The sequence below is a fragment of the Heptranchias perlo genome, chromosome 7 (assembly GCF_035084215.1).
Source record: "Heptranchias perlo isolate sHepPer1 chromosome 7, sHepPer1.hap1, whole genome shotgun sequence".
NCBI lineage: Eukaryota > Metazoa > Chordata > Chondrichthyes > Hexanchiformes > Hexanchidae > Heptranchias > Heptranchias perlo.
This window is the reverse complement of record NC_090331.1, coordinates 88785573-88807709: the sequence shown is the minus strand read 5'-3', so window position 1 is coordinate 88807709 and position 22137 is coordinate 88785573. Positions and strand designations below refer to the sequence as shown.

General features: G+C 45.3%; 1 protein-coding gene across 3 annotated transcripts in view; it reads right to left on the bottom strand.

The window, feature by feature from the left end:
* LOC137323945 (partitioning defective 3 homolog B-like) overlaps positions 1–22137 on the bottom strand; it is a 750054-nt gene that overhangs the window by 389393 nt on the left and 338524 nt on the right. For all 3 annotated transcript variants that reach the window (XM_067988088.1, XM_067988089.1, XM_067988092.1), the window contains one exon: positions 21707–21835. In XM_067988088.1, the coding sequence (XP_067844189.1) occupies positions 21707–21835 (129 nt within the window). The remainder of the gene's footprint in view (positions 1–21706; positions 21836–22137) is intronic.

Below are 22137 nucleotides of genomic sequence, written 5' to 3'. Positions count from 1 at the left end.
GAGCCAAGCTTAATTTACAGATACTAATTGCAAAGATAAACTGTTAAACACAGATCTATGTGAAACAGAGTTTATGCATTTAGAAGGAGAAGTCATTCAAGATTTAAGACAGATGCAAGACTGCATACCAGCATTAAAATGCTGTGCATCTACTGCCAGAAAACACAACCCACATATAACTACAAAGTTAAGTGCGAATCAAGCTGAAGTGTTTTCTTGCACAAATACCAAACATGAATCCCGCATGAGCCGGCAGCAATCTCAGGATAAACTGGTCGGATTTATTACAGGTGGTCACCAGGATAATTGGATTGAATAAAAAAAATAGCCCCGCGCGTTGGCATCCTGTAGCACTTCAATACTAATAAACCCAATATAGAAAACATCTTCTGGCTTCAAGCCCCCACTCCAGGATTTGAGCACTATCTAGGCTGACTCTTAGTGCAGCACTCCCTCAATACTGCATGGTCGGAGGTGCTAATAGAACAGGGAGGCTAGGTGATGCACATTGTGCCTTCACCTCTGTGATCTGGGTTTTAATCGAGACCCAAGCATATTTCAAATGGAACCCATACAGCCAGAGGAGACAGCGGAGACTTTGATCCCATTAGTGTCGCTGTATTAAAACCCAAGTCACAGAGACGAAAGTGTAACTTGCAAACTGACTGCGGCACCTCGTCTCTCTGTCCACATTAGATTCTGATTAAGGTGAATCTGGGCCAGCAATGAGCAGTGGAGAGACATTTCACCTGATGGTGCGAGAAAAATCAGAAGTCGGTCACAAAACAAAGCCACACTCTCACAAGCCGTAATAGTCAGCTGAAGATGGCATTTTTAAAATTCGTTCATGGGATGTGGGCGTCACTGGCAAGGCCAGCATTTATTGCCTATCCCTAACTGCCCATGAGAAGGTGGTGGTGAGCCGCCTTCTTGAACCATTGCAGTCCATGTGGTGAAGGTTCTCCCACAGTGCTGTTGGGTAGGGAGTTCCAGGAATTTGACCCAGCGACGAAGAAGGAACAGTGATATATTTCCAAGTTGGGGTGGTGTGTGACTTGGAGGGAAATGTGCAGGTGGTGGTGTTCCCATGTGTCTGCTGCTCTTGTCCTTCTAGGTGGTGGAGGTCATGGGTTTGGGAGGTGCTGTCGAAGTAACCTTGGTGAGTTGCTGCAGTGCATACTGTGGATGGTACACACTGCAGCAATGTGTGCCAATGGTGAAGGGAGTGAATGTTTAGGGTGGTGGATGGGGTGCCAATCAAGCGGACTGCTTTGTCCTGGATGGTGTTGGGCTTCTTGAGTGTTGTTGGAGCTGCACTCATCCAGGCAAGTGGCGGAAAGGCTCTGGGGAGTCAGGAGGTGAGTCACTCGCCACAGAATACCCAGCCTCTGACCTGCTCTTGTAGCCACACTATGTGTGCGGCTGATCCAGTTAAGTTTTGGTCAATGGTGACCCCCCAGGATGTTGATGGTGGGGGATTCGACGAAGGTAATGCTGTTGAATGTCAAGGGGAGGTGGTTAGACTCTCTCTTGTTGGAGATGGTCATTGCCTGGCACTTATCTGGCGCAAATGTTACTTGCCACTTATTAGCCCAAGCCTGGATGTTGTCCAGGTCTTGCTGCATGCGGGCACGGACTGCTTCATTATCTGAGGGGTTGCGAATGGAACTGAACACTGTGCAATCATCAGCGAACATCCCCATTTCTGACCTTATGATGGAGGGAAGGTCATTGATGAAGCAGCTGAAGATGGTTGGGCCTAGGACACTGTCCTGAGGAACTCCTGCAGCAATGTCCTGGGGCTGAGATGATTGGCCTCCAACAACCACTGCCATCTTCCTTTGTGCTAGGTATGACTCCAGCCACTGGAGAATTTTCCCCGATTCCCATTGACTTCAATTTTACTAGGGCTCCTTGGTGCCACACTCGGTCAAATGCTGCCTTGATGTCAAGGGCAGTCACTCTCACCTCACCTCTGGAATTTAGCTCTTTTGTCCATGTTTGGACCAAGGCTGTAATGAGGTCTGGAGCCGAGTGGTCCTGGCGGAACCCAAACTGAGCATCGGTGAGCAGGTTATTGGTGAGTAAGTGCTGCTTGATAGCACTATCGACGACACCTTCCATCACTTTGCTGATGATTGAGTAGACTGATGGGGCGGTCATTGGCCGAATTGGATTTGTCCAGCTTTGTGTGGCCAGGACATACCTGGCAATTTTCCACATTGTCGGGTAGATGTCAGTGTTGTAGCTGTGCTGGAACAGTTTGGCTAGAAATGCGGCTAGTTCTGGAGCACAAGACTTCAGCACTACAGCCGGGATGTTGTAGGATGGATACAGGATTGGGAGTGCAAGTCACCAATCTCAGTTGAATCTTCAGGCTGTAGTACAATACGCAGCCCTGGTAGAATTGCACTTCCTGGTGGATGAATCTCCGAGAACTGTGCGCTCCTCCAATTCTGGCCTCTTGCACATCCACCACTTCCTTCACCCCACCATCGGCGGCTGTGCCTTCAGCTGTCTAGGTCCTAAGCTCTAGAATTCCCTCCCTAAACCTCTCTGTCTCTCTCTCCTCCTTTAAGTCACTCCTAAAACCTACCTCTTTGACCAAGCTTTGGATCATCTGTCCTAATAACTCCCTATGTGGCTCGGTGTCAAATTTTGTTCGATAATGCTTCTGTTAAGTGCCCTGGGATGCTTTACTATGTTAAAAGGTGCTGTATAATTGCAAGTTGTTGATGTTGTTGAATACTGTGCAAGCATGGTTAGAAAACACAAAAGAAGTCCATGGTTCAAGTCATACCCCACCTTCAGGGCGAGTACTAAGTAAGAATTGAACTGCTTGAGCTCCAGGGCTAAATATCACTTACTCACCCCTCACCACCCAGCCTACTAAATAGGTGAATTGGCACATGAAAGCAAGATTAGGAGAAGATTATATTTTCTTTAAGTCAGTACACTTGGGAGCATCCAGGATAATTAATGGATACCAGGGATCTGAGGAAAAGCTGAGGAAGTTGGGTCCGTTCTAGTCTGAAAAATACTTCAAGCTGACCTAATGGAAATTTTCAGATTATGAAGGGAAGTGATAAAGTTGATTCAGCGTAGTTGTTTCCTATAGCACTGAGGGACACAAATTATGAACTATGAAGTTAGGAGTAGGTAAGGAAGTCAAATGATACTTTTTTTTCTTTGCCCAAAAGATCATGAGTTGTGGTATAAGCTACTGGGGAAGGGCAATGAAGCAAACAATGTAAATTGGCTCAAAAGGCAAAAGCATGAGTTTCTGGAGAGAGAAGGATTGAGGGATATAGTTGGGGTTGTACATTTTTCACGGGTTAGATTTGTTGCGTGGAGTCTAAAGTCAACAAGACCACATGAAATTGGTCAAATTTTAGTGCATCACAGCAGGCAGCTCTCGCTTAGTTAAGCTAGGTCAGCATTCTTGTCTAGTTTAGTAACACAACATATGGAGCATTCAATCACTGCTATCGAGAGAACTCCTTAATACTTAATTTTCAACAGATATATCTGCTGGCCAAGTCAACAATACTAAAGAAAGCTTAAGTGTTTGGACCAATGTTAAGCACTCTTAGATAGATCGCAGTAAGACTTTCCAGATTGCAGCACTGTTCCCAAACAAAAGAGGGAAATAGAAAACATGGCTTCCATTCATTTAAAAAAAGGATAATTCAGGCCTCAGAGTTAAATGCAACAACACGACATTAGTACAATAAAGACAAATGCAGCCTTAAGGTACTTTCCCAGTGAATCTTGAAACTTGCAAAGCCATTTACAAAACCTCAAGTGCTGGCCTCCACTCCTCACTTCACCTGATGGCACAGACAAGTCAACAACTGGCCAGGCAAAGGGGAATCCCAACTGCAATCCTTCGTCTCCTCACAGAACGTCAATGTACTGCCCTATTGAGCCAATGGCCGAATTAATCATAGCAGGAAAAATTCAGCCAGATGGTGCTACCTCAATTGATGTACAATTGGGAATTCTGCTCACTCTGGTGTCTATGAAATTTTATTATTTATTGTGAAGTTTAATAAAAGAAAATTGCTGTATCCTGTTTGGCAGATCATCTAGCTGTAAAAATAAAGAAATAAGATTTTCATCCAACATCCCCTTCTAGCTCTCCAGTGGTCTCACAAATTGGAAATTCTTACAAATAGAACCAATGCTGAATCAGTGACAATGAACATTGTGGATTTTGGAGGACAGTGTAACAAAAAGGACAATTTTAACAGGATGCTGAAAAGTTTTTGTTTGAAGCAAGAACGGTTAGCCATTTTGCCCAAAATACTTGAGAAAAAAAATAATCTGTCTTTCCCCAGACAACTGACCTATCACTAAACTCCTGACTATCACAAGGTCACTTTCAATTAAGCAAAAAACAGCTTTCTTCAGATAAGACTTTATTTACAAGAGGATACACAAAGCCCACATTAAAACTCTTGCTTTTACTAAACACATGTGTCATTAGCAACCATGGTACTGTAAATCTTCCTAGCAGGTAAGGCTTCTATGTCTCATAAAATAAAACCTGCATGCTATCATTTGTGCTTTTGAAGATTACAACTAATGTCAATGTGCTGTAATACACCAGGAAATGGTCAAACATTTTTATTTCAGCTGTTGAGTGTCAGATTCTTGCCTCACCAGACTTGTAACTCAAAATTTTAAACACAGTGTACGTTGAGTAAAGTATATTTATTCACAATGCATCAGCTATTTATATAAACAGAAATAAAATCTCAAGTAGTTTGTTTAAAACTCATCTTTAATGGTTCCCCAGTGTTCAGTAATAGCGGGAAAGATTATTTAAAAAGTTAGGCTCCCTCATGCATTACGTATCATTTATCAACTAACAGGTCATCTCAGGGGAGGGGGGTGTCTCCTCCCAAGTTTCAGCCAGCCATAGAATGTGGAGAGGGGGGGTGGGTGGGGGAAATTTTGCATGGTTATGTCAGGTGTTAGATGTCAGCTGTGGCTCAGTGGTAGCACTCTCGCTGCCGAATCAGCAGATTCAAGCCCCACTCCAGAGACTTGAGCACATAATCTCAGCTGACACTCCAGCGCGGTACTGAGGGAGTACTGCACTGTTGGAGGTGCCGTCTTTCAGCCAAGACGTTAAACCGAGACCCCGTCTGCCCTCTCAGGTGGTCATAAAAGATCCCATGGCACTACTGCGCAGAAGAGTTCTCCCCAGTATTTATCCCACAACCAACATCATTGAAACAGATTATTTCGTCATTATCACATTGCTATTTGTGGGACCTTTCTGTGCATAAATTGGCTGTCGCATTTCCTACATTACCACAATGACGACACGTCAAAAGTACTTCATTGGCTGTAAAGCGCTCTGGGGACTCGAGGTTGTGAAAGGCGCTGTGCAAATGCAAATTCTTTCTTTCTTGTTTTTTCTCCTTGGCTAGAAAATGCACCTTCACTGTACTGACCTGCAAGAAAATGTTAACTCAACCGGTGTGTAATCGGGGGGGAGATAGAACCCACATCTCAATGAAACCACGTCACTGCACTGCAATGCCTCAATACCATTTAAGGCACTTAATGTGTTTTCAAAATGAATGCATCTTAAATGTGACCGCTCTTATTTTGCAGCACTGCTTGCTTTTTCCTTTAAGCGACAGGGTAACGAAAAGCATCAGACCACACGATGTAATTTTGATATCCACATAAAGTCGCGCCTTTTTTAAGACTCAGACGAGACAGAATTTGTTAAAACTGTTTAGACTTCGCACGTCAATTTAAATGGATTTGTTTACTTTGGATTTGTTCTCCAAAAAGGCGCTGCGCTGTTACTTGCGAGATTTACAAGGATCTGAGACAGCTGATGCTGACGAACAGATTGTTTTTGTCATTCACAGTTGTCTGAACCAGTTGAAAGGTATCCGGCGTTAAAAGAATTTTTTGGGGAAAAAAAAACCTGTCAATCTCCTTGGGGAGCAGGGGCAGGAAGCTGCGTTTGTATAACACGTCGGGACCTTTTGGTACCTGCACATTGCCCTCGACTGCATCCCTGTCAAAATATCTCAACTGAGCTGCCTGGCCTTGTCTGACTGTTGCAGACCGATAAGAAACCGGGGGTCCCCGGAGTCCCATTTCCAGCCAGGAATTGGAGGCGGTATCCTGGAGACTTGATATTCAGTAAAGGAAATCAGTCAATTATACTCCGCTTCCATTACTTTTGGCACTCCGCACAGGGGTTACGCTCCACTAGGTGACTGTTGGAGTCATGCCATGGCCTCTGTTGTCTTCCAGCCATAGGGGTGGAGTTACAGTGCAAGGGTCAACCTCTCACCCTTGCTAGCACAGCAGGGCCAACCCATTGGCAACTTGTCAATGGCTATTTTCGGCTCTTCAATGTCTCAACTTCAAACAGCTCGGCTATGACTTTATGTCTTCGCACACTGTGAAATTCTTTCAGGATCAGAGAGACCCATTGCCTCATTATCACAAGGGGATAACAGTTTCCCTCAGAGCCGTTAAGAACAGGCACATTTGGCCTGCAAATCATTTATCTGGGGGGGTATGTCTTCCAGACTGTAGAACAAGCCAAAAAAATAAACTTGCTTCACACCTCTTCAGCACAGAATTTGATCACAGCTTTCTAGTTACACAGAAAATCAGTGGGTCACTTGGGAGAAGAATACAAAGCAGTAATCTGATCAGGAGCTTCAGAGGACATCCTAAACTGCAACAGTCAATCTCAAGCAGTTTAAAAGCTAACATGAGATTACAAGCTTGAGAAATCAATCCGGGATAGTTTTAGTTTTGGGTAAGTATTTTTTTTGGCATCCAAAGAGAAAATGAGAGAAATGCCGACAGCCACTGTATATCATTCATGTATAATGGTAAATTTGTCCTCTGTAAACTTGAGCTCATCCAAAATTCTGCTGCTCATATCTTAACTCGCACCAAGTCCCAATCACCCGTGCTCGCTGACCTATATTGGCTCCTGGTCCGGCAACATCTCGATTTTAAAATTCTCATCCTCGTGTTCAAATCCCTCCACAGCCTCGCCCCTCCCCATCTCTGTGATCCCTTCCAGCTCTACAACTCTCCAAGATCTCTATGTTCCCCCAATTCTGGCCTCTTGCGCATCCCCAATTTCCTTTGCTTCATCATTGGTGGCCGTGCCTTCAGCTGCCAAGTCCCTAGGCTCTGGAATTCCCTCCCTAAACCTCTCTGCCTCGCTCTCCACCTTTAAGATGCTCCTTAAAACCAAACCCTTATTCTTATAACCCTCAAACCCTCTAAACTAGATATTCATCCAGCTCCATATTACAAGTGTAAAGCAACCCAGTATTGACTGCTTTAAGTGGGAGCCTATCCCACTTACCTATTACTCCATGGTGAAAATTAACATGCTTCTAAATCCAGGTTCAAAGCCTGGAAATGAGAATTGAAAAGTGAGGAGGCTATCTACACTGAAGACTTCTGCTATGACAACAATTGTAAGCACATTGAATCCAGTACCCTGAAAACTGAATTTGCTTATCTGTCCTTGACATCACACCCTGTCTGGCTCGCATTCCTATGGGAAAATTTAGCAACACATTTTCTCAATATATTTCCAGTTATGCAAATAACGGTGAATTAAATTAGTTAAATCTCACCTGGAAAATGATTTCATTACTTAGTCCAAAGTGGCAAACGGGAGTCAAATCAACAAAATACTAATCGGGTTAACATGCTCCCACTTGCGTCGTGAATTTACAAGAGAATTCCCTTTTAGCAAAATATTGCAAATGCTGGAAATCTGAAACTAAAATAGAAAATGATGGAAACACAGAGCAGGTCAGTCAGCAACTGGGGAAAGAACAGACACATTTACATTTTAGATGCCGACCCTTCTTCAGAACGGGAAAAATAAGAGGTGGTCAGAGGTAGAGAGATACCTAGATACATGTACCGAGATACATGCAGAGATTGATGGAGAGATAGTGATATATATCAGATTCATGAGTGGAATGATATAAAAAAATCACCTCAGTCAAGTAACAGACAAAGCTTTAGGATGTTAAAGAAACAAAGGTGCATAAATAGCTGTGGAAGCAAGAAGCTTGGGGGAAATGGGAGAGATGGAAAACATGGAAGACCTGAGGGTCAGTAGTGAAATTGAAAATGATATCACTAAAGTCTGAAGTTACTGAAGTCAATGCTCAGACCAAAAGGTTACAGGGGGCCTAGGAGGAAGATGAGCTATTGTTCCCGAAGCTTGCATTGAGCGTCAACGATACAGTGACAAGACATCCAATGACAAGAGTGCTCAGAGTGGGAATGGGAGGGGGACTTAAAAGTGGCACAGCTCAGGTAGCTCGGGGTTGCACTTATGGAGAAGTGCAGACAGAGTTTTCAGCAAAGCAGTCAACTAATTTGTATTTTCCCCCACTGTAGAGGAGAGTGCACAGTGAACAACATTTAGCAGCTTTGTTTATTCTGAATCCTATGAAGTCAAGAGTCCCAGCACTGACACTCCTGACTGCATGCGCCAATTGCTGACTGTTAATCAACATGCTGCCATCAGCCAGAATCCCCACAGGCCACAAGTCCAGCAGTTTCAATAGGTTTTTTTTTTAGGAACCTAGGGTTTAGCTCCTTCAGGTGCAGTTCAAAGAAGTTTTTGGAAAACATCCATGCGTGTGTCAGCACATGCACATAATCCCCTCCAGCCTTTTTCAGCTCCCTATCTGCATCACCCAGGTCCTGCTGAATGTACATGAAGTGCAGCCAGACAGGAAACAGGAAATATTTTTCTACTGCCACCATTTGTTTTCTTCGACCTGTTAGCCGTAGTGTAAACAGGACAGTTTCATCAAGTCAGAGGTCACTTTCCAATGCGAGTATGCAGCATGAACAAGGCAAACACCCAATGGAAGGAAGAGTGGCACGTACACAGGAGACTTGTAATGCAAAAGATATCTTTTGAAGATCTATATAATTTTTCATTCCAAGTGCCATTAAAAAGCACTTTGGGACGTCCCGAACTTGTTTGGTCACTGTTGTAATGTAGGAAACGTGACAACCAATGATAATGACCACATAATCTTCAGCTGTTGGTTGAGGCATAAATATTGGCAAGGACACCAGGGAGATCTCTCCTGCTCTTCTTCGAATTAGCACCACGGGATTTTTTACGTCCCTCCAAGAGGGCAGACGGGCCTCGGTTTAACGTCTCATCTGAAATATGGCACCTCCGACAATGCAGCACTCCCTCAGTACTTCACTGGAGTGTCAGCCTAGATTTTGTGCTCAAGTCCCTGGAGTGGGATTTGAACCCACAACCTTCTGACTCCAAGGCGAGCCATGGGTGACACTCCATTAATGAATGCTGCCTGCCACCAATACCATTGCTAATGTAGTTGCATGACAAGAATTTTGTTTGATTTGTACCTTTCTGGACTACCTACCCCCAGCAGCATAACTGAGAACGTCAAGAATCATGGGAGGCACTGTGCCACTCTGAGGATCAATTTCTTCTCCTCTACCTCATGTTTTCTTCCTTCCTCTCCTGAAGGCATTAACTCAAGTTATGATGTGGCTCCAAGAGGGTCAGCAGGGAAGTACTGCAGGCAAGGACTTTAAACAACAACTTGCATTTATATAGCATCATTAACATAATAAAACATCCCAAGGTGCTTCACAGGAGTGTTATCAGACAAAATTTGACACCGAGCCACGTATGGAGATATTGGGACAGGTGATCAAAAGCTTGGCCAAAGAGGTAGGTTTGAAGGAGCATCTTAAGGGAGGAGAGAGAGGTAGCGAGGCAGAGGGATTTAGGGAAGGAATTCCAGAGCTTAGGGCCTAGACAGCTGAAGGTACGGCCACCAATGGTGGATTGGTGAAAATCAGGGATGCGCAAAAGGCGAGAATTTGAGGAGCGCAGAGATCTCGGCGGATTGTCGGGCTGCAGGAGGTTACAGAGAGAGGATGGGGCAAGGCCATGGAGATATTTGAAAACATACAAGACTTAGTTCAGGTGTTCCATATGATAGTTTCACTTGAATTTCATTTACATAGTTAGAAACCTCTACTCAAAGAGGCTTGAAAAATTGGGTCTTTTTTGTTAGAACACAGATTATAGGGCAATATGGCAAAAGTGTTTAAAATTATGGAATGATGGGACAGGGCAGATAGAAGCAAACTGTTTCCAGTAGTTGAGGGGTCAAGAACAAAGGGCCATAGATACAAGATTAAATGCAAGAGATTGAGAACAAAAGGCAGGAGAAACTTCTTATACACAGTATTGCAAGGCTGTGGAATTCACTTCCAGGGTTAATGGCCGAGGCAGAAACTATGTCAACATTCAAGATTAGATTAGATTGGATAGGTGGATGAAGGAAAAGGGGTGAAAGGGATAAGGGACCAGGGCTGGTAAATGTGATTAGGACTATTTGTTCATGTGGAGGGTAAACATCAACAAGGACTGGTTGGGCGAAATTGTCTGTTTCCTTGTTATAAGTTCTATGCATTTGCTCCCAAGGGGCTTTGCAGAAGTTAAGAGACTGAATGGAGGATAGATTATGAAGTGTGACTGAAAGCCTCGTTAGAAAGATGGATTAGAAAAGGTTTTAAAAGGAGGGAGAGAGGAGCGGAGAGATGAAGAGGAGTGTGGTGGAATACTCTCCACTTGCCTGGATGAGTGCAGCTCCAACAACTCAAGAAGCTCGAAACCATCCAGGACAAAGCAGCCCGCTTGATTGGCACCCCATCCACCACCCTAAACATTCACTCCCTTCACCACCGGCGCACAGTAGCTGCAGTGTGTACCATCTACAAGATGCACTGCAGCAACTCACCAAGACTTCTTCGACAGCACCTCCCAAACCCACGACCTCTACCACCTAGAAGGACAAGTGCAGCAGGTACATGGGAACAACACCACCTACACGTTCCCCTCCAAGTCACACACCATCCCAACTTGGAAATATATTGCCGTTCCTTCATCGTCGCTGGGTCAAAATCCTGGAACTCCCTTCCTAACAGCACTGTGGGAGAACCTTCACCACACGGACTGCAGCGGTTCAAGAAGGCGGCTCACCACCACCTTCTCAAGGGCAATTAGGGATGGGCAATAAATGCCGGCCTCGCCAGCGACGCCCACATCCCATGAATGATTAAAAAAAAGAGGTTTAGGAAGGAAGTTCCAGAGATTAGGGCCAAGACAGCTGAAGGCTCGGCCACCAATGGTGGAGGGAAAGGATAGAGTCATGCACAAAGGAAACAGTAATAATTGTGAAATTTGCACAGTGCAAGAAAAACAAGGCCCTCCCCACTGAAAAGAAAGTTACTCCCAACCACCGGATTGGACAGCAGAACAAGAGTCCACATCCACCCATCCCCACCCTAAGCAGAATATTGTTCCTCCCACACCCTCATTAAGCCGCACTTTAGACCTTTTCCCACTGAGTGGAATTCCCCCTTCTACGCACCACCACTGTGAAGATTTTCAGAAAGTTTACCCCCTATCTAATGAGCAACATCTGGTGTAACCCATGACCCTTGTCCTTGCTGTCCCCTCAATGAAGCAGTATTTGACCCTCGCACTAAGCAGTACTTCAGTCCCATTTCCCACCGAGCAGCATCAAGACCCCCAAAATCATGTGTATACATACGTACCTCAGCCCTGATTCTTCATTCCCTCCTCCCCTCCACCACACTGACCTGCTTTTTTTTAAGCTTTACAGCCTTTCCCCAGCTCCTCACAAGGAGCATTTCAGTCCTTGCTCCTCTCCCCTACTCTGCAGCAAATTTACTCCTGGTCCACTGCATATTCTCGTCCATGCTGCATGGAAACTGCCCTGGGAAACTGGCTTCCTCCATCACTGCCAATCACCCAAATATTCTCCACCCCGTCTTGCACCTCATCACCATTCCCCTGTCTCATTGTCTTCACTCTCCCTTCTCTCCCATCCACTCCCTCCATCTCCATGCCCTAACAGCTTCTCCCATCCTCCTATTACCTCCTTATCCCCTGTCCCCATTGCCCTCCCTCTCCTCTTCACCCCTCTCTGTCCACCTCCTCCCCTCGTCACTTTCTCTCCATCTCCCTTCCCCCTCTTCTCTCCATTCCCACCCCCCTTCGCCATTTGAGTCTAGTTATCCAAATGACCTGAATACTGCACTGCCCTTGACTCTCTGTCTACAATGCATGGAAGATTGATCAGTGTTGCAAATTTTGTAATGCACTTGTCGCATATCAGGTAAAACACATGCAAATTTCTGTTTTGCACTTAAAAAAAAATATAAAAATAAAGGCGGCCGTTCTTTTTCTTCTAGTTTGAGAAATTTCCCAATGACAGACTATATCCTCTAACATGCCCAAAGACAACTGGTTTCTAAAAAGCCAGGATGCCACTATTTCCAGTGGCAGAAGGGTCAGTAACGAGAGGACACAGATTTAAGGTGATTGGCAAAAGAACCAGAGGAGACATGTGCGAATTTTTTTTTTAAACGCAGTGAGTTGTTATGATCTGGAATGCTCTGCCTGAAAGGGTGGTGGAAGCAGATTCAATAGCAACTTTCAAAAGGGAATTGGATAAATTCTTGAAGGGAAAAAATTACAGGACTATGGGGAGAGTGCAGGGGAGTGGGGCTAATTGGATAGCTCTTTCAAAGAGCCGGCGCAGGCACGTTGGGCCGAATGGCCTCTTTCTGTGCTGTACCACTATGATACTATTTCTGATTTGTCAAGGGCATATGCTGTGTCATTCTATGATTCTATGAAGACCTTGTGGACTTAGAGATATAGGGTTACACATGGTTACACCTTCGTGGCAGAATAATACATTTTGCGCTGCATGGTATAATTCTCCTGCCTCTTTCAACTCACAGTAAGTAACGTCATGAGGGATCTGCTAGTTTTTATTAAATTCTTCACTTTCAGAAAACGGAGGTTTTCAAAATCTGCTTGCAACGAAAGGAGGCAGTGAAAGTTATTCCAGTCATTAAGTTGTTCACTGGGAAGTCTCTTAATGATTATTTCTGCTAGATGTACACATACATCCCAAAAGATCACAAGAACGAAGAGTAGAATTAGTGAAGCCAAATTGTCCAGTGAATCCTATTCCTTCCTCAGACAAATGCATAGTCCTTCACCGCGGTGTTAGCCGTGGCCCAGTGGCAGCGCTCTCGCCCGAGTCAGAAGGTCGTGGGTTTAAGTCCCACTCGAGACTTGAACACATAATCTAGACTGCAGTACTGAGGGAGTGCTGCACTGTTGGAGGTGCCGTCTTTTGGATGAGACATGAAACTGAGGCCCCGTCTGCCCTCTCAGGTGGACGCAAAAGATCCCACGACAATATTTCGATGAAGAGCAGGAGAGTTCTCCTCAGTGCCCTGGCCAATATTTATCCCCCAACCAACATCACTAAAACAGATCTTCTGATCATTATCACAATGCTGTTTGTGGGACCTTGCTGTGTGCAAATTGGCTGCTGCGTTTCCCACATTACAACGGTGACTTCAAAAGTACCTCATTGGCTGTAAAGTGCTTTGGGATGTCCTGAGCTCATGAAAGGCTCTATATGAATGCAAGTCTTTCTTTTTATCATGGTCTCCAGCAAACTTGTTTAATCTCCTGAGGGAAAGTTCCTCACAGTCTCTCCCTTCCTGCCAAAAAGGTTTATCAAGCAAAATTCCAGAATACCTATCCAACCTTACATCCCACATTACACGTTCTTGATCACATTTTAGTACTTCCAGCAATTTAAGAACCATCATGTTCCACACTGCATTCAATTATCTCTGCCCTTTATAACTTTCAATCATGCTCCTAACCAGATTTTAATCTGCCTTTTCTTTTAAAAAAAAGAGCATTAATTGCCACAGTACCAACTGCTTTATCAGAAACTCTATTTACACGTTCACTTATTGACTAAATACTCCCACTTGGGACATAGAAATACAAACCCAAGATCAATATTCATCACCGCCCCTTACTTTTCACCACTGTATGCTTCAATGTTGTTGACGTGGGTAAACAAACCAAAATTTACATTTATCTAAAGTGGTCTTCATGTGGCAGGATCTTAGAAGTGCTTTTCAAAAGTTAAAGGAGGAGCCCAAACAGGAATAAAGGGAGGGCAGGTAGGTGGGCAAAGGCATGGTTAAAGAGGTAGGTTTTTAAGGAGGCTTCTGGAGGCATGAAGAGAGGTAAACAAGGCAAAATACATGATTTTGGAAAAAAATTCCAGAGGGCTGGGGCACAGAAGCTGTAAGAATAGCCTCCAGTGAAGGTGTGGAGATGCCGGTGATGGACTGGGGTTGACAATTGTAAACAATTTTACAACACCAAGTTATAGTCCAGCAATTTTATTTTAAATTCACAAGCTTTCGGAGGCTTCCTCCTTCGTCAGGTGAACGATGTGAAGGGGCAGGGAATAAACAGCAATCCAAAGTCTGAACAGAGGGTCTTGACTGAGTTGGTAAAGCCATGGAAGGACACGAAAGGGAAAATGGGATCTTGAAATCAATTCACAGGGGCATTGGGATTAATGAAAGCTTGCAGATGGGGAGGAGAGATGCATGTGCAGACAAGAACTCAGTAAACAGAGTTCTGGAATAAATGTTCTCTTGGCTGGCCTCCCACCTTGCACCTTCCATCTACGTGAGCTCGTGCAAAGCTCTGCTGCCTATATCCTAACTTGGACCAAGTCCTGTTCACCCATCACCCCTGTGCTCACTGACCTTCGTTGGCTCATCCACGTTTTCAATTCCCTCCATAGCCTCACCCCTCCCTATCTCTGCAACCTCTGCCAGCCCTACAACCCTCAGAGATCTCCGTACTCCTCCAATTCTGGCCTCTTACCCATCCCCAATTTTCATCGCTGCATCATTGGCGGCCATGCCTTCAGCTGCCTAGGCCCGAAGCTCTGGAATTCCCTTCCCAAACCTTTCCGCTTCTCTACCTCTCTCTCCTCCTTTAAGATGCTCCTTAAAACCTGCCTCTTTGACCAAGCTTTTGGTCACCTGTCCTAATATCTCTTTATGGGACTCGGTGTCAAATTTTGTTTGATAATGCTCCCGTGAAGCACCTTGGGACGTTTTACTACATTAAAAGCGCTACATAAATGCAAGTTGTTGTTGGTAATTCCATTAAGGGTAGTATGTGCACACAGCTGCGGAATGATAAAGCTTTAGATGAATGGACCAAAATATTTGAGGACTTCTTGCAAGAAAACAATACAGTGGCCAACGTGTGCAGGCGTCGATCATGTCAAACCAACGGTTGGTGGGGGTTGGGGGTAAGGAGGAGACTCTGCCACCTTCCCTCTCATTAAAGCAGCGCTGATCCTTTCCGCTGGCTGACAAGAGGGCTATTCAACGAAAGGCTTTTGTTTTACGGTTGTCAGTGATAATTCGACAGCCCAGGAAGATGGTAATTAATTATCCTTTAATGGCCCACCCCACACAATATGTTTGAGAAAGCAAAGCATTAAAAAGCCGTTGTGTGTCCTCAGAATCCCTTTAACATCAGTTACAAAGAATTGGGATTAACTTAATATCCTTTTCTTTGTTTTGATCTGTTTCTATAGTCTTAATTTTCTTTTGGTTCATCTCACTATTTAAATAGCAATCTTCAATAAGATCAACAGGAATGGGGGAGGAACTGGATGGAAGACAGCCCGACAGTGTGAGGAAACTGAATTAGCGCGCGCGCACGCAGTTGAAATGCATGAGCGCAAAAGGTGCCCTTGTGTTATTAATTCTGCAAATGTAAGCACGTTGAAGCTGAATTGTCAGGTTCATTTCTCCTCAATGCTTTGTTTTTAAGAACACAAGGAGTACTCATTCATGGAAAAAAAAACCTCTCTCAAGCGTATACACAGAAATAATAGATCAACCCACAAGTTACAACTATTGTATCTAAAACTGACAAAACTTTATTAATGCACAACAAATCATACATGTTTCTATATCACAAGAAAGAAGCACAGTCTCAGTAGTTACTATTTATGAGTGAAAGATAAAAGTAGCCGTACATGGTTAGAAATGAATGTCTTGTCTGTATTAAAAGTTGTGCGTGTATAATGATGAATAATGAATAATGCATGATATATGATACAGCGTATGAGTCTGATGATCCAAAGTGGAGGGGGATGAATGGGCAGCGCGCGTAGGTGCATGATTGTAGACTTCAAAAGCAACAACTTGCATTCATTAAGAGTCTTTAACGTAGTAAAACGTCCCAAGGCACTTCGCAGGAGCATTATTAAACAAAATTTGACACCGAGCCACATAAGGAGATATTAGAACAGGTGACCAAAAGCTTGGTCAAAGAGGTAGGTTTTAAGGAACGTCTTAAAGGAGGAGAGAGGTAGAGAAGCGGAGAGGTTTAGGGAGGGAATTCCAGAGCTTAGGGCCTAGACAGCGGAAGGTACAGCTGCCAACGGTGGAGCAATGAAAATCGGGGATGCGCAGGAGTTCCATGCGATATTAAGTGGTCAGCTTGGCCAAGTCAGATTCCAAAACCAAAATCAGAAACCTGGTCATGGTGGTTCCCTGCGAATTTCACCCTACAGTCAGCCCCAGAAATGTATTAAAAATGGAGCTAAGCGCTATAAAACAGCTCTCCTATCAGCTCCACATATCCCACTGCAATCCTGCCTCCCACTTGCCCCTTCCTACCATCAGATCCTACCTGCTTCCCATAATTTATGGATGTACACACTCGGATGACACATTCTTGCCAACCAAACATCAACTGATCAATCCTCTGCTATTGCAGGACATAATCCAACAAAGCAGTCTTTGAGACATCAACAGGTGTGGATAGCAGATTGAGGGCTGCAGAACCCAATGTAATTTCAATCAGTCCTTAATTGATGTCACTTCCTTAATAAACTCAATATAAATTACAGACCCTCCCTCCTTCACTGGGGATATCTGCATGTGCCGCAAGGACAGAGTGCCCGTGCATCCAAACAGGTTTGGGCAAGCTTCAGTGTTTTATTTTAAATAAAGGTCATTCTCTTAATTGACCTCTGCCGGGGCAACAGCCAGGCTGCATTCCAGGGAATGTGGGGAATAAGAGCCCGAACTCCTGATCGCCATCCCTTAACTCCTGATGTGAAGTGTGCATATCTGGACACATGAGAGGAAAGAATCAAGCCCCAATGTGATGACCTCCATGGTCAAATAGCATGCCAACACTCCAGCTAGGGTCGCACATGAAGATTGGCCACCAGCACAAGATACCAGACTGCTGCCAGTGCTTTAAAAGAAAGAGGAAGGGAGAAGACGACAGGAGAAAATTAGGGCGGCATAAAAGAAAAATTTACCATTTTCCTCCTCTTATGTAGTTCTGCCCATTCATCATCCCCAGCCAAGAATGGGGTTGCCTTTCGGTTTGTAGCCCTCCATTGGTGTCAGCTGTGGCTCAGTGGTAGCACTCGCGTCTCTGGGTCAGAAGGTTATGGATTCAAACCCCACTCCAGAGACACAAAATCTAGGTTGACACTTCAGTGCAGTGCTGAGGGAGGTGCCATCTTTCAGATGAGACATTAAACTCAGACCTCGTCTGCTCTCTCAGGTAGATGTAAAAGATCCCATGGCACTACTTCGAAGAAGAGCAGGGGAGTTCTCCCACTGCCTAAAAGAGACTATCTGGTCATTATCACATTGCTGTTTGTGGGTGCTTGCTGTGCCCAAATTGGCTGCTGCATTCCCTACGTTACATAGGAACAGGAGTAGGCCATTCAGCCCCTCGTGCCTGCTCCGCCATTTGATAAGATCATGGCTGATCTGTGATCTAACTCCATATACCCGTCTTTGGCCCATATCCCTTAATACCTTTGGTTGCCAAAAAGCTATCTATCTCACATTTAAATTTAGCAATTGAGCTAGTATCAATTGCCGTTTGTGGAAGAGAGTTCCAAACTTCGACCACCCTTTGTGTGTAGAAATATTTTCTAATCTCGCTACTGAAAGGTCTGGCTCTAATTTTTAGACTGTGCCCCCGACTCCTGAAATCCCCAACCAGCGGAAATAGTTTCTCTCTATCCACCCTATCTGTTCCCCTTAATATCTTTTAAACTACGATCAGATCACCCCTTAACCTTCGAAACTCCAGAGAATACAACCCCAATTTGTGTAATCTCTCCTCGTAACTTAACCCTTGAAGTCCGGGTATCATTCTAGTAAACCTACGCTGCACTCCCTCCAAAGCCAATATGTCCTTCCGAAGGTACGGTGCCCAGAACTGCTCACAGTACTCCAGGTGCGGTCTAACCAGGGTTTTGTATAGCTGCAGCATAACTTCTGCCCCCTTATACTCTAGTCCTCTGGATATAAAGGCCAACATTCCATTTGCCTTTTTGATTATTTTCTGCACCTGTTACAGCAGTGACTTCACGTCAAAAGTACTTCATTGGGTGTAAAGCGCAAATGCAAGTCCTTCCTTCAACCAATGTCTAAAGACAGGTGAATTTTACATCACTGGATACTGACTAGGAGCAGAAGCCCTGACCGAGCTTTCCCTTTCTAGGCCCTACTTCAATTTTATGTAAAATGCAAGAGAGAGAATTCCATCCCATGAGTCTGGACTGGATTAAAGCCAAGGCTCCAAAGGTGAAAGGATGATAGCATACTAAGCCATTGTGCTTTTCACGCCCTCTCCAAAACTGGCATAAAATGAATCCCCAACAGAAAATATTCTTGATTGAGGCCTACAGAAATCCAAAATTTTCCAAATTCTGTGACCATCATCCTTCCCACTAATTTATCAGGGGCTTATTCTCTGCATCATATATCGCCCGCCTGCCCCACAGCCCCCCAGGACTTCTGGGTTAAAATTCTCTCTCCTGAATGCTGTAGGAAATTAAATTAGTTTGAGTCTCATTGGAGGAAATAATCTGGAGGACTCACAAATGTGAGGAGGCTGAATTAACATGAACACTTGGGAGATCTGTTGGAAGGTCCCAGTCGAACGCTGCTCTTGGCCCAGTAGGTAGAAGGGACACAAGATCAGCCCAGTTGAAGTGACTTGCTGCGTTAGGTAAAACCAGCATTCATGTGGGAGCAACAAGAAATATCAGCCTTCGTGCTCCTGACTCCTTTTATCCTCGCACTATTGAACGCAGCTGCACTAAACCTTGCCTCCTTACTTCTCAAAAAGAAACAGTCAAATAGCTCTGTGGTGAGCATATCATCCATCTACAAAGAAGTTTCACAATATTTTTTTTAAAATCATATTTAGACAAAAGCTTAGCAAGATAAAGAAAATGGATGTCGCAGCTTTCAAACCAAATATGTGTGCGGCCGGGAAAAGTGATAGCTCCGCAATACATTTTAAGGAGGGAGGCAAACAATGAAGGGGATGGGGGTGAGAGAGAGACTTTTTTTTAAAAAATGTTCTCCGCAGGAGATAATAAAAAAACAGCCAAACAAAAGTCGGAAATCCTTTCCTTCCTTCCTCATGCAGGATTTAGCGCAGAATAAGGTCACTCGTATCTGTTCACACAAATCAAACTTGGAAACAGAGCGGGAGAATCTGAAGTTTGTTTCAGGCGAGAGGGCGGGCGAGAGACGGCGAGCGCGGGCGAGAGGGCGGGCGAGAGACGGCGAGCGCGGGCGAGAGGGCGGGCGAGAGACGGCGAGCGCGGGCGAGAGACGGCGAGCGCGGGCGAGAGGGCGGGCGAGAGACGGCGAGCGCGGGACGGAGCGAGCGAGCGGGCAAGGGACGGAGCGAGCGAGCGGGCAAGGGACGGAGCGAGCGAGCGGGCAAGGGACGGAGCGAGCGAGCGGGCAAGGGACGGAGCGAGCGAGCGGGCAAGGGACGGAGCGAGCGAGCGGGCAAGGGACGGAGCGAGCGAGCGGGCAAGGGACGGAGCGAGCGAGCGGGCAAGGGACGGAGCGAGCGAGCGGGCAAGGGACGGAGCGAGCGAGCGAGCGGGCACGGGACAGAGAGAGCGAGCGAGCGGGCACGGGACAGAGAGAGCGAGCGAGCGGGCACGGGACAGAGTGAGCGAGCGAGCGGGCACGGGACAGAGTGAGCGAGCGAGCGGGCACGGGACAGAGAGAGCGAGCAAGCGGGCAAGGGACAGAGAGAGCGAGCGAGCGGGCAAGGGACAGAGAGAGCGAGCGGGCAAGGGACAGAGAGAGCGAGCGAGCGGGCAAGGGACAGAGAGAGCGAGCGAGCCGGCAAGAGACAGAGAGAGCGAGCGAGCAGGCAAGGGACAGAGAGAGCGAGCGAGCGGGCAAGGGACAGAGAGAGCGAGCGAGCGGGCACGGGACAGAGAGAGCGAGCGAGCGGGCAAGGGACAGAGAGAGCGAGCGAGCGGGCAAGGGACAGAGAGAGCGAGCGAGCGGGCAAGGGACAGAGAGAGCGAGCGAGCGGGCAAGGGACAGAGAGAGCGAGCGAGCGGGCAAGGGACAGAGAGAGCGAGCGAGCGGGCAAGGGACAGAGAGAGCGAGCGAGCGGGCAAGGGACAGAGAGAGCGAGCGAGCGGGCAAGGGACAGAGAGAGCGAGCGAGCGGGCAAGGGACAGAGAGAGCGAGCGAGCGGGCAAGGGACAGAGAGAGCGAGCGAGCGGGCAAGGGACAGAGAGAGCGAGCGAGCGGGCAAGGGACAGAGAGAGCGAGCTATGGATGTAGATAACGCACAAAAAGACAGAGATTCAGCAAACAGATAAGAGAATCAACATAACAGGAGGGACCCTGCTGGGCTGCTTCAGAACCCAAAGGCATCAAAGAAAAGTTTAGGGGGATAAAGGAGCGAGAGGGAGAAACAAATAAAAAAGTGGGGGGAGGATGGCAAAAGCGAAAGGAATGGGAGGATAAAGAGAGAGAAAAAAAGTGAAACATGCCTTGTCAATGCAACTAAATATACTTTGCTTTCATGAGCACCACATATTTTTAGCTCACTATATTTTCTAATAATGAACTTACCAGAAAATGCATTCAAGACACTGCATGTCAAACTGTGAAATAAGCAGAAGGTAATAGAATGTCTGGTAATAAGTTGCAAGGCAGTAATTCAATCAGCAGTTCAGATGACGTCATACATCACAAGAGCAAAGCTCAAGTAATTTAAAAATTTCAGCACAACTCGGAGATTGAATTACCTCCTGAAACTCCATCATCAAACATTTGGAATTCTACAGATTATATTGTAATTTTATCCATTATGGATAAGCAGAGCACAGTACAGAATATCAGGTCTAAGTGAAACATTCGTAGAGATAACTGTAGTGGGAGAGCTGAGGGTATTGGGCATTCGTTACGTGCTGTATACTGTCTGATTCTAGGTCACATTGCTGCATGACCCATGTTTTCCAGCAGCACACTGCTGAGAAATACACAACATTATGAAACATACTAGCCACACACATGTGCACATCATAGAGCTATCACTACGATTTGAGTCATAGGAACAGGAATAGTCCATTCAGCCCCTCGAGCCTGTTCTGCCATTCAATTAGATCATGGCTGATCTGTATCTTAACTCTATTTACCCACCTTGGTTCCATATCCCTTAATACCTTTGCCTAACAAAAATCTATCAATCCCAGTTTTGAAATTTTCAATTGACCCCCAGCTTCAACATCTTTTTGGGGAAGAGTGTTCCAGATTTTCACCACCCCGTGTGTGAAGAAGTGCTTCACACTTCTTGTGAGTCATGTGATTTGTGCAAAACTTGTGCTTTTTAAACCAAGAAGTGAATATATATTACCAATTCTCGAGGGACAAAGACATCCTCTTGACGTGCCACCACGAGAGAAACAGTTTCTCCATGTTTAGTACTGCGCAGCATAGCAACCAGCTCCTCCTGAGCCTTCCCCGTTATATCAATTCCATTCACCTGTTGGAACAGCAACAAAATCAGCATCAAACACAACACTTACAAACAAAAGAAAGTAGAGATAAGCACAAGAAAAACACGTCCCGAGGAAAGTGAAATGCCAGTAAACCAGATTAAGGTAGTTACATAAGATCATAACGTTCTGTATTTTGATCAAGGATATAAAAATTTTTTTTTTAAAACTTAATACTAAGCACTCAAATGGTTAGATGGGCCACAGGAAAGCAAACTTGGAAAATTCAGATGCTATTTGCCCAGGGGTCAATTTTATAGAAGTCATTCCTCATCAGTGAGTGACTGAC